The sequence below is a fragment of the Pyrus communis genome, chromosome 15 (genome assembly GCF_963583255.1).
Source record: "Pyrus communis chromosome 15, drPyrComm1.1, whole genome shotgun sequence".
NCBI lineage: Eukaryota > Viridiplantae > Streptophyta > Magnoliopsida > Rosales > Rosaceae > Pyrus > Pyrus communis.
The window spans coordinates 7,145,175-7,157,522 of record NC_084817.1 but is presented as its reverse complement, the minus strand read 5'-3'; the positions used below and the strand labels follow the sequence as shown (position 1 = coordinate 7,157,522).

The 12,348-nt window shown below is 35.8% G+C and overlaps 1 protein-coding gene across 2 annotated transcripts; it reads right to left on the bottom strand.

Moving 5' to 3' along the window:
• Window positions 1–8,516: 8,516 nt before the first annotated feature.
• LOC137718448 (uncharacterized) lies at window positions 8,517–12,348 on the bottom strand. Of its 2 annotated transcripts, none has more exons than XM_068458002.1 (12): window positions 12,018–12,348; window positions 11,689–11,768; window positions 11,138–11,239; window positions 10,914–11,030; window positions 10,431–10,674; window positions 10,178–10,338; window positions 9,767–10,089; window positions 9,555–9,654; window positions 9,332–9,391; window positions 9,144–9,227; window positions 8,950–9,066; window positions 8,517–8,854 (listed from the first exon to the last, which is right to left on the bottom strand). In XM_068458002.1, exons 2-12 carry the CDS (start codon window positions 11,746–11,748, stop codon window positions 8,555–8,557), a joined length of 1,668 nt encoding a protein of 555 aa, XP_068314103.1. In that variant the 5' UTR covers window positions 11,749–11,768; window positions 12,018–12,348; the 3' UTR covers window positions 8,517–8,554. The 2 variants fall into 2 exon arrangements, with proteins under 2 accessions (XP_068314103.1, XP_068314104.1); XM_068458003.1 differs by having other exon boundaries at window positions 10,178–10,332.

Below are 12,348 nucleotides of genomic sequence, written 5' to 3'. Positions count from 1 at the left end.
TAGATTCAGATGTACATGTCACATTAGGTGACTTCGGCTGGCATACTATTCTACATTGATTTGTATCACCTGACTTGCACATTTTATTGTTAAACATCTTGACATGGCATACCTTTGTTTTCACTACTTCTAAGCATTGTTTTTATATACTTATGTGTTATTAATTTCTGGGAAATTATACGGGTTTTACAGTGAAAGGTTAGTACGTTCATAAAGACAACTATGTTTTCAAAAGCTTTGTTTTTGCCCACTCACGTTTTTTGTTTTGCGCCCCTCCAGGTTCTAGGTAGCTAATCATCCTTGGTGGCTTATGAGGACTTCACGGTATTTCTGACATCTCTATAAATAAGTAGGGATATTCTCCCTATTTGAATAATGAGTACTCGTTTAGTTTGACCGCACTTGTGATACCTATGCTCTGAAACGTTTGTAGAATGATTGGGTCACTTCCACACACACTTCGTATTATCTTTAGTATAGATAAGTTTTAGTTAGTTTTTTTATTTATTCACAATTTCTTATTATCATTTTCACTTTTGTTGCGCACTTGGCTATGTCACCCTCACGTGACGGCCAGCACGTCTCGACTTTGGTCGGGGTGTGTCAAAATATTTTGTTGCGCAAGGTTTTTGACTTTTTGTTTTAATATTTCTCTTATATTAATTTAATTATATTAATTGTTTATGCAACGAAATATTTGGTAGCACAAGATTTTTAGAATGTTTACTTTTTTAATTTAATTTAATTATATGATTATAATTTTTTTAATTATTTTAATTTAAATTGACATATTCAAAACAAAATTACATATGAAAAATAGTGATCAAATTATCCAATATATACAATATATTCAAAATGTACACATAAATTAACAAAGTACAATAATAAAATCCTAATACAAGTCTATTGTGGTGGTAGTGGCAGGGGATATGTTTCGATAGCGTCCTAATCCTCAACTTTAGCCATCAAAGTATCAATGATTCCCTACAAAAAAAAAAGAAAAAAAAAGGGTCAAATAACGGAAAAATAACAAAAAATTGGCATAATCTCCCCTAAAATTGGTATACCCCAAATTCGATCCCAAACTCCACTCCTCATCCTATCCTCGACCCCAAACCCCATACCAAACTCAAAACTAAATCCAAATACACATATTAATGAAAAAAAATTAAAATTTGGGGAGAATATACCTTTTGGCAAGATTGAGAGTGAGTGAGAATGAGAGGGAGGAGTGAATGTGAGAGAATTAGAGGAGATAGTGAGAGAGAGAGAGAGATGAGAGAGTGAGTGAGAGTGAGAGATAGTGAAGAGAGAGAAGAGAGATTAAGTGAGAGGTGTGAGTGTGAGAGAGAGGGTTGGATTTGGGGAGAGGGAAAGATAAAGGAGAGGTAAGAGTAGAGAAAGACATTGAGAAAATGGTGGAGGAGTTATTTTGGTTTTAAAAGCTGTATCACTTTGCGCGATGAAGGATATGAGTTTGCACGATGAAATATTGGTCGTGCAAAGTCTTAAAAAAATTTCCCACGTCCCATTTTTGGTGCCCGCCCAAATTTTTAGAGCTTTGCAGAACGAAAAAAATTGGTCGTGCAAAGTCTTTAAAAAAATTTCCTACATCCCATTTTTTGTGCCCGCCCAAATTTTTAGGGTTTTGCGCGATGAAAAGTTGGTCATGCAATGTCTTAAAAAAAAATTTCCCGTGTCCCATTTTTGGTGCCTGCCCAAATTTTTAGAGTTTTGCGCGACGAAAAATTGGTCGTGCAAAGTCTTAAAAAAAAAAATTTCCCACGTCCCATTTTAGGCTCACGTCCAAAATTAAGGATTATAAGTGCCGAAATATTGGTTCGTAGCGCAAAATTTATAAAAATAATTTTTATAAATAATAAAAAAGAAAATAATTTATTTTACAATTTAAAATATAAATAAATTAAAATAAATAAGGTTAAGGAGACCAAAAGTGTAATCGTCGTGCAAAGAAAATAATAAAAAAAAATTTAGCTTAAGAATATAAAATATGAAAATAAATAAAAAATAAGTAAATAACGGTTAGGCGACGAAATATTGATATTCGTCGCACACATGTTTTAAAAAATAATAAAAACTTATGCAAACAACTATATTTTAAAATTTATAATATAAAATAAAATAAAAAACATAAATAAATTGGTTTGCGCGACGCATGTATACAACTAGACTTGAATAAACGAAAATCACGATTTAACGGTTATTTTAACTCTGATTTTGATGATTTTTTACAGCTACACTCCTTGACCCTATATGAATACAATGAATGAATTCAATCTTCAATTTAAAATATTTACACTAATGGATACCACAAAATTTTATGTTATACTTAATAAAAGTATAAATAAACTCTAAGTGTTAGTGAATCTATTGTTTTGAGGGGATACACATTATTCGAAACTAGTTTCAACGATCCAACCGTCAAACTTGTTTGTTTATACTTTGAGATCGCATACGCTAAAAATAAAAGATAAAAAAAATTCAGAGATCAAGTATCGGGACAAAAGTTTTTTACGGTTATAAACGAAAAATCACAATTCAACGGTTATTTTAACTTCAATTTTGATGATTTTTTACAGCTACACGCCTTGACCCTATATGAATATAATGAATGAATTCAATCTTTAATTTAAAATATTTATACTAGTGGATACCACAAAATCTTATGTTATACTTAATGAAAGCATAAATAAACTCTAAATGTTAGTGAATCTATTGTTTTGATGGGATACGCATTCTATGAAACTAGTTTCAATGATCCAATCGTCTAACTTGTTTCTATATATTTCGAGGTCGTATACGCCAAAAATCGTAAAAAACAAGCATTCAGAGATCAAGTAACGGGACAAAACTTTTCAACGGTTATAAACGAAAAATCACAATTTAACGGTTATTTTAACTCTAATTTTGATGATTTTTTACAGCTACACTCCTTGACCCTATATGAATACAATGACTGAATTCGATCTTCAATTTAAAATATTTACATTAGTGGATACTACAAAATCTTATATTATACTTAATGAAAGTATAAATAAACTCTTAAGTGTTAGTGAATCTATTGTTTTGATGAGATACGCATTATACGAAACTAGTTTCAACAATCCAACCGTCAAACTTGTTTGTATATACTTCGAGATCATATACGCCAAAAATTGAAAAAAATAAATATTCAGAAATCAAGGAATGAGACAAAACTTTTAGACGGTTATAAACGAAAAATCACGATTTAACGGTTATTTCAACTCCGATTTTGATGATTTTTTACAGCTATACTCCTTGACCCTATATGAATATAATGAACTAATTCGATCGTCAATTTAAAATATATTTTTCTAACAAAAATCCGATCCAAACTACAATAATATATTTTTCTAACAAAAACCCCGATCATAACTACAATAATAAATTTAAAGCTATTTAATAAGTATATATACCGTTCAATTTTTTAAGTGTTATACGTACAAAATAAAAAACGAAAATAAATTAGTTTAGGCGACGAAATATTTGAATTACGTTGCGCAAAGATTTAAATTTTTTTTTATTTTGTAAAGACTTTGCACTACGAAGTTTAAAGTTTCGTCGTGCAAAGTCACTTTGCGTGACGATGTGTTCTTTGTTGTGCAAAATTTTGTTGAGCAAGACTTTGCGCAACGAAGTTTAGAATTTCGTCGTGCAAAGTCACTTTGTGCAACGATGTGTTTTTCGTCGCGCATGACTTTGCGCAACGAAGTTTAGAGTTTCGCCATGCAAAATATCGTCGAGCAAGAGTTTTTTTTACTATTGCTTCTTACTTCTCATGCCATGTGTACTCCACTTGCACTTAAAATTAATATTTTAACTCTATTTTTTTTTTTCTGCCACTTAGTACTACATTCTAGTGGTATTCATCTTTACTTGTAAATGAATTATTATGGCTAGACCATTGTGAGACTTAGCTTACTCCCCTACCCCTTATGCCTTCCACATTAGGCCAAAAAAAGTAAATGTGATGCCAATCAAAAAGACCGTTGTCGCTACAGGACGACGAAATGGAGGGAATTTATTAATATTCTCCAACAAAGGTATTGTTAATAAGCCCGTAGGTATTGAAACAATTAAAAAACACCTAATAACTTATTTGGCATTGTACGAAGTATTTGAAATACTGGAAAGAAATACCATTCAGGCTTATTTCCAAAGGAGTTGCAAATGGATCCACAGGTTTACCAATCATTCATGGTTGTAGAAATATTACCTAAAATTACTACCGGAAAAATATATAAAAGATCGTTGGGCCATGCGGGCTCTCCTAGTAGGCCTTAATTTTTTGTGCCATACCAATATGTTGAGAAAGTTGAAATGAGAAGATAAGTGAGAATGTTGATAGGACTACTTTAAAATAATATAAAACCATTTGGCAAGCATTTTTAATATTAATCAACAGCCTCTCTCACAACTCCCATGATTTTTTTCATGGTGATCATTTTGGCGCGTGAACCGTGCTGAATATCATTGGATTCGTCTTCGTTTTCAGTTCCCTGTCATTAATATCGATCATGAAAATATCAACCCTAAAAAACTGTGGTTAGGATTTGGGATTAATCTAATCTAGGGTTCAGCCAGCCCATGTTCTAAACTATGTCTTCTCCAAGCCTCTTGAGTTGGTGATCACCGGTTGGTGGTGCTGTTGTCATCCTATCGCTAGTCCATTATTAGTTTACATGTACGACTTTTGGTATTGTGTGATTTGGCTTTATAAACAAGTTATATGTTCAGTCGAGAAATATTAATTACAATTTAAATATGTATCTTTAATTTTCTCAAAAAAATAAAAAAAATGTATCTTAAATAAAGAACATTGCTTTGACTTCTTATATATTATATGTAGGTTTATTTTTCCTTTGCAAATTACGATTTAAGACATATGCATATACAACTCATTAAAAGTCGCAAAATAAAGTTTAGTGTTGCGTAAGAGTGAAAGAAAAGTTATTGATAAAAAGAAATCCCTTGCCGCTACCCGTGACTTGGCTTTGAGTCGGGCAGCCCTCTCGCTTTCCACCTCTTTCCCCTTAATTCTCTTTTCCCTTTCTAGTTCTTTTCTCCTAAGCCTACATTTCAAGTTTCCATTTGATTTGTTTGCGGCATTGTGGTGCGCTAGTTTTGAATGTGGTGGTGATTTTACCATGTAATAACAATGTAGGACTTTTCTTTTGATGGCTTGGGGCTAGGACAGGAGGACTTTTCTTCTTAATAACAATTCATAAAACTCAGTATGATTTTACAATGTTCTGTTGTCTCACTATAGGCTAGTTGTTTTAAGTGTCAACAGACATCGCAACCAAGAGAAAATGTTGATCCAAATTATGAGTTAAAACTTTCAAGATAAATTCCATGAAATGTTGCAATTGACGGAAATGACCCTAATTCTCACCTAGAACCTTGAGGGGGCGTTTGTTTGACCGGATTAAGGGGGACTGGACTAGACTAGACTGTAGTCCCTTGTTTGGTCTGGACAAGGATTAGGTTTAATGGGACTAAAGGGGACTCGCCCCGACTGAACGTTTCGCTAAACGTTCTTAAGGAGACCCCTTAATTTCAAGCGGACTGCTAGTCCCGTTCTCTCCCCCGCCACTGATCCCTCGTCGTCTCCCTTCTCCTTCGCCCTCTCCCTTCTGATCCGCACCTTTGCCCACTCCCTTGGGCCTTCACTATGCCACCCAAAAGCCTAAACCCAGACCTCAAACAAAACTGAAAAACAATCCATTGATTCCCTTCCTTTCTTCTTCGTTCAATTCACTCTATTTCTCAGCAAAATCGTCATGGTTGCAACCACCAGACCACCACCAGACAACCATCACCAGAAGCTCGCCGTCGATCTCCGCATTCGCGTGCAACCCAGACTCAAGTCGGGACCGAAAGCGTACCAAATGCTCAAGCACCTGCAAATCCCCACATAAATTCAAAACAAAAAGGCAAAATCACCAGAGAATCCTGAGATTTTTCGAGAAAATCAGGAGGCACTGCGTGGAGAGCTCCGATGAATCCTCCATGCGAATCTTCTGCATAAGGAAAAGAGGGAGAGGTTAGGGATAAAGTGGACGAAGGGAAAAAAAGGAGAGGGGGAGGAGAGAGTTGCCGGAAGAAAATAGGGAGAAGTTGCAGAGAGAGGAAGAATATTTTGGAAAATTGGAGAAACAGAATAAAAAGAAGGAGATGAGAGGGAGAATGGCGGAGGAAAAGAGGAATAGGGTAGAGAGAGATTATTTTAGGAATAAATAAATAAAAAGATTTGGCCCTTACAGAAGAATATATGATTCTAGAAACAAATAAAATGATAAATTAATAATAAAATATTAATAAATATAGATAAAATAAAATAATATTTGTGTTAGATAATTATCCAACTTCTTAGTCCGACACTGCACCAAACGCTTCATTAAACTAGTCCAGCTTAATCTAGTCTAAGCCAGTCCAGCTTAATCCCTGAAGCTAATTTAGTCCGAGACAGTCCGGTGCAACAAACGCACCCTGAGATTAGTCACTGGAGAAGGTTTACCCATATTTGGCATTGGTAGAAATTGTTTTGCTCTTGGTTGCGATGTCTCTTGCAATTGGGTTGAATAATCATTTTTGCTCCTTCAAATTGTATTGCTTGAGCATTCCAAGTTTTCCGTTTCAAAATACATTATATCGTTTCTTATAAAAAAAAAGTATCATAAAAACGAAAAAATTTACACACATCAAAACGTGATTTATGAGTTTAACTCATCGACTAGAAGAATAAATAAGAAATCTAAAACCATTCAGCTCCAAATTTCTTCCAAGTCACAACAGCTGTTCCTGATCATGTTCACTCTGTGAATGAAGGACCCATAAATGATAAATATGTACCTCAAAAAAAAAAAAAGAAAAAAAAAGGACCCTAAATGTAGTTGCCTTGTCTAGCAGTTGGAAGATACAGTCCAAATGTCTTTCAAAAAGATATTGGTGTCTACTGCAACAATTAAGTTTGGGCCTCAAACCAGCCGTACTATTTGTTTGAGTATAAACCCTAGACGCCAACAAAATGCCGTGGGGCGATCCAGATTTATCACGGGTGTAGAAACTTTTAATCTCACCAGGAAGAAGAAGACAGAATATATCGCAGCCTGAAGTCAACAGGTACAGAAAATGTAACCATTCTGTATGTTCTTTAGTAAAGGGTGATAATTGTGGTAATTTATGTTGAAAATTACTGAACGTCCCGCATTGGAAAAATAACATATTTTTCACTGATTTAAGAGCTTTAGAGGAAGGGATTATAAGTCGGTGTTGTAGGGGCACGTTCTACTTCCGGGATCTCAGAAATTGATATTAATTAGGGGATTGTGAATCTGTGTTAAAAGAAGGAAATGGTTGCCACTAGGTGGGACGCCGAGGATATAGATACGGAAGAGTGGTGATATTTTTAAGTCGGTTTTGCAGGGCACGTTTTACCTATTAGCTCTTAACAATCTGTATCAGAGTTTGATTTCGAGTCAATATGAACATTAGTAAATGAGTGACGATCACGTAGGTACAAAAGCGTGGTAGAATGTGTGAAACACCAGATTATAGGGTTTTCTTTTTCTGATTTTTCCGTTTGGTTAAACGTCCCACTCAGGTTTAGACACTAAGTAGTGACCCCTCCACCTTGACAAGCCTGGTCTGTTCGTTGCTTCGATGTGGCTGATGGACGTTTACCCATCAACTCTTAACAATTTGTATCAGAGCCTGATTTCGAGTCAATGGATATTAGTAAATGAGTGATTCACTCATCCTAGATGTGCCGACGATCATGTAGGTACAAAAGCGTGGTGGAATGTATGAAACACCAGATTGTAGGGTTTTGTTTTTCTGATTTCTCCCTTTGGTTAAACATCACATTCAGGTTTAGACTACTCTAAGTAGTGACCCCTCCACCTTGAAAAGCGAGGTCTGTTTGTTGCTTCGATGTGGCTGATGGATAGGTCTATGTCGTGAACGTGGCAAATTTTAGGACCACTTACTCAACTTGTTTCCAATGAAATTTTCTTTAGCATGGACCAATCTTTAGATTCTCCATCCATGCACATGATCAAATCATAACTAGTACTTTTTAATATAAGCAATATCCGAGAAGGCGAAACTGAATAGAGGATCAGAGTGCAACAGTAAATCCTCTTAACTGCTTAAGATACAAATTCTAATATTAGGGAATGGAGAGTAGAGAACACGACTAGAGTGGATATGTAAAAGGGCTAAACTACTTGAGCTACAAACCCTAGTGTCGAGAGATAAGGAGTAGAACACATGACCAGAGTGCAAACATAGATGTTCTAAACCACTTAAGCTAAAAGCCGCTTCTAATCATAGATAGTGCTTTGAAACTCGACTCATTTATCTCATTATTACTTACAGTTGAAAGAGAGCAGATATTATACGTGTAATTTGCATATATGTCTATAGCTATGTACAAAATCATAAACCCCACCCCACCCCATCCCCCCGGGATGATGTGAACAATAATTTGCAGAACCAAAAATTTGGATCATTTGTATAGAAGGTACCTAAAATTAAACTCATAGGGCGTAACTTGGACAAATTGTGAAAGAGGCTCATTTTTCCCTCTTTCAAGAAGCTTGAGTGCTTCTTTTCCCACTTCACTTGGGAGCTGAAGGCAGATCCAATCAAGCAAAGACTCCAAATCCTTAGCAAAATCAAGTAAATACCAATCCAATATCTTTGGAATTGCAACCTTATCTGATGAAATTCCAACTGCAGCTTGCAAGTACTCTATTTTTGCAACTTCCAGTTCATTCTCAACTTGGGATGCGGTGTACACTTTCACCTGTATTTTGGCAGAGCTCATATATTAGTAATGTCATACCGCGTCGATTATTAAATGGTAATTAGGCAGATCATTTTATTTCTTCCAAAACTTACCGCAGGGGAAGACCAGCTGCCACATGATAGTGCAAATGTTACCAATGGTTCGGATAATTCCAATCCAAAAGTACTTCTTGCCGTCTTCTCGTCAGTTTTTGTGCCCTTAGAGAAGGTCTGCTCAGGAGTTGATAAAATAATTATAAATCTTCTGTGTTCAATCTTCTATGTGCATACAAGTTGAGGCTACTTACATGTTTTGAGTGATACGGCAGTCTCAAGATGAAATGTTCAATAGTTATTGCATTCAGGATGTGTCCTCCAACATTTATTGTTGCCTGAGTCACATGAAATACAACCATACGGTCCATATATGAATTATTGACAAGCAGAAGTAATTTAACAATCTGGTTTGCTGTCATAAACAGGACATATTTCGTACCTTCTGCATTAGGGCTACAATTATCTCGGGACTCTCAGGGATGCCGTGCTCGAGGAAAGCCTGCAGTATTGAACAATTGCAGCAGATGAAACAATTTCTCAAGATAAACAAGACAGGAAACAAAAAATAATAAGGAAAGGAAGACTTGATTGCTTAGGCGTAACACCACAAGATTGTTCTGAACTGTTTTAAATAAGAATATCTTTTGATGTCTCTTACATACATTCATCATGCAGGAATTGTAGATATTGATCCAGAAGGCAAGCTTCTCCTGATGACTGAGGCTTTGTAAATTTACAGAAGCAAGTTTCCGAAACAGTAGTCTGCGAATTCAGCAAATAAATATGACTATAAGTAGTCCTAATATAATCACCATATCATGCAAGAAGGTTGGAAACCAAATCTACCTAACAGATTACAAATCCGAGAACTTACTTCAATCTGCGGAGTAGGAACAAAGCATTTGCTCTTCGGTTTGGATTAATATTCCGAGCTTCAATTGCGTGTAATTGCTTATATGGACCGATATCTCTTTGTCCAAATTCCAAACAAATACAATAAGGATCCCAATTTTCTGTTCTTTCATTTTCTGCAGGACCCAGATTCTTAACTGAACTAATTCTCGTGAGAATGCTTGATAAGCACTTGACAATACTTTCTGAAATTTTGTTAGGACTGTCGTCTCCTGACAGCTCCTTGTCCGGGATACTAGGAAGTCCTGCTTGTGCACTTTCTTGGTCCGCGTTTTTAGTTTCTAACTGAACGTACAACACAAGCAAAACAATGTTCATTGCACTGCAAACGAGTGTCAGTAACTGAATGAAATTCGGTAATTTTAGTATGTACCTGAAGTTTTTGAGGCTCTAAATGCTTTTCTGCTGTTCTGTGATCGATCGGAGGTCTCTTCGCTGGGGTCCTAACCTGAGTTTGATGGATCAAGGCTCTGTCGTTGCTCTTCGTAGAATTATTAAATGATTGGTTCTCTTTTCCCTGCTTAACATCTGAAACTGCAATTAAGAACATTAAAAATCTCATGGCTTAGAAACATAGAGATATGATTTGCACTAGAACACTTACGATAGACCCACATATGGCTTACCAGAAGGGGATGGACAATACTTTTCAGTGGAAATGGTAGAATTGTTTCCTCTTTGAGATTGAAATTTGGGATTCTTTATCGGGTACAAATCAAATGAATCAGCTGATGATGTTTCCATTTTCCTCTTGGAGGTTGAAATGTATACAGCTTCCTGATACAAGTCCTTCCTAAAATGCACTACCTGTTCTTCGAGCCGAACCACCTCCTCTTCCAAAACAGCCACTTCTGCTAGAAGCTCCAACGTCTATAAAATTAAAAATCACAATCGAAATTACTTTAAAACTCCTTTACGTTCATTAGTCCTAATTACTTTCTTGAACTATGGACAATACATTAGTGCAAGATATTCCGCTAAGCAACTACATTATCTAAAAAAATAAAAAAGCAGACATGGATTTGGCCAATTGGTCAGAACAACAAACTCTATCCCCGTAAATTAGATTAGATTGGAATATTGCTTCTACAAAAATAGTGAACACTCACATAAGGAGGCAGATAAGGAGGCAGACGAGGCAGAGCTCCCAAGGGTCTTGTAAATGCCCTCTGCAAAGCTCTGTGTACATTCTCTTCATGTCTAAGCTTCTTCTTCAACTTATCAACCTAAACAAGTTACAATGTTCAACTCAATAATCAATACTAATTAAAGAGAGAGCTTATAAAATCACATAACATACAACTTAAAAGTACTAAAAATATGAATTTCATACATCTTGTTGCAAAGCCAATTTCCTCTCTCTGCTCAAGGCTCTTCCATTGCTGATTGCTTTTCTGGTTTCCTTAATCTCACTCCCTTGCATTTCTACCTTTTCCTTTAAATATACAGCAATTAGCTTCCAATACAAAAAACTGAAGTGGGCAGAGAAAAAAACTTGTAAAATATAAACCCATGTTGGAAATGGATCAAAGAAGCTAAATTTACTTTCTTGTGTTGAAAACCAATCTCAGAATCAGAAGGGTCAACGGAGAATTGTAGAGAAAATGATATAATTTTCCTGAGAAAATTTGTGAGCCAGGAGAGATAAACAACTGCTGAGATTCAAGTGGAAGAACCATCACGGAAATCCATCCAAAGATGCCAGAAATTTATATAATATTGGGAGGCTCCAAATTTTGAAGCCATAATCTGCGCTCCATGGCAATGTTTCATAGGCTCCTCCCACAGTGAAAGAAAAGAAAAGCTTTTCCGAAAATTATGATTTAAAAAATGTGAAAAAGTGCATAACGTAGCTTAGCTCATAGTTCAAAGTATATGAATTACTTTTTTATTCTTCTCTGGTGGCTTCATAGACTGCAGCCTTGCCGTCACTCTGGTGTTCATCTTCCAGCTTCTTTTAGTATCTGCAGAAATTGTGATCAAACCAATCCAATATCATTAGAGAAACAAACTTTGAAGTTGGCAAAATTCAATTGAGAAAATGGGAAATTTCTAGCATAAACTCCAAGGTTTTTAACTGTTAGATTGTTCGTCAATGATAAAATGACCAGTACATAACTGCTTAACACTCTCGAGTATAGGCTACTCTGGAGTATCATAGAATTTTCGAAGAAAATGAGTTGAATTGCTATAAATAGGGACCAGATTCGTACCCTTATACAGGAAAAAGTTCTTATCTTTAAACAAAAACTTCAATGCCACCAAACGGTAATCGGTCTCCAATCCAATCCTTACTGCCTTCCTCGTTCATGGTGAAGTTAAAAGTGCAAAACTAACCAAACCCATGTCGCAAATTCTTGGGTTTTTGAGCTGGGATGTTCTGGATACGCAGAAAGATTAAAGGGAAGAGAGCATCAAAGAGCAATGTGGAACCGTACAAAAACTGGAAGCAAAGCGCACTAGAACAATGGTGCTCTCGCACGTCTTTGCGCCATCATGAACCAACGTGCACCTCTCTCTTTTAAGCTCCTGCAACGTAGCACC

Bases quoted from the DNA above. Each gene is read 5' to 3' on its own strand.
- LOC137718448 (XM_068458002.1), bottom strand. From the start codon at position 11,748: ATGAACACCAGAGTGACGGCAAGGCTGCAGTCTATGAAGCCACCAGAG. The intron at 10,675-10,913 runs GTGAGTGTTCAC...TTAATTTTATAG, and splicing joins CTCCTTATCTGCCTCCTTAT to ACGTTGGAGCTTCTAGCAGA. The intron at 10,090-10,177 runs GTACATACTAAA...TTGTACGTTCAG, and splicing joins TAGAGCCTCAAAAACTTCAG to TTAGAAACTAAAAACGCGGA.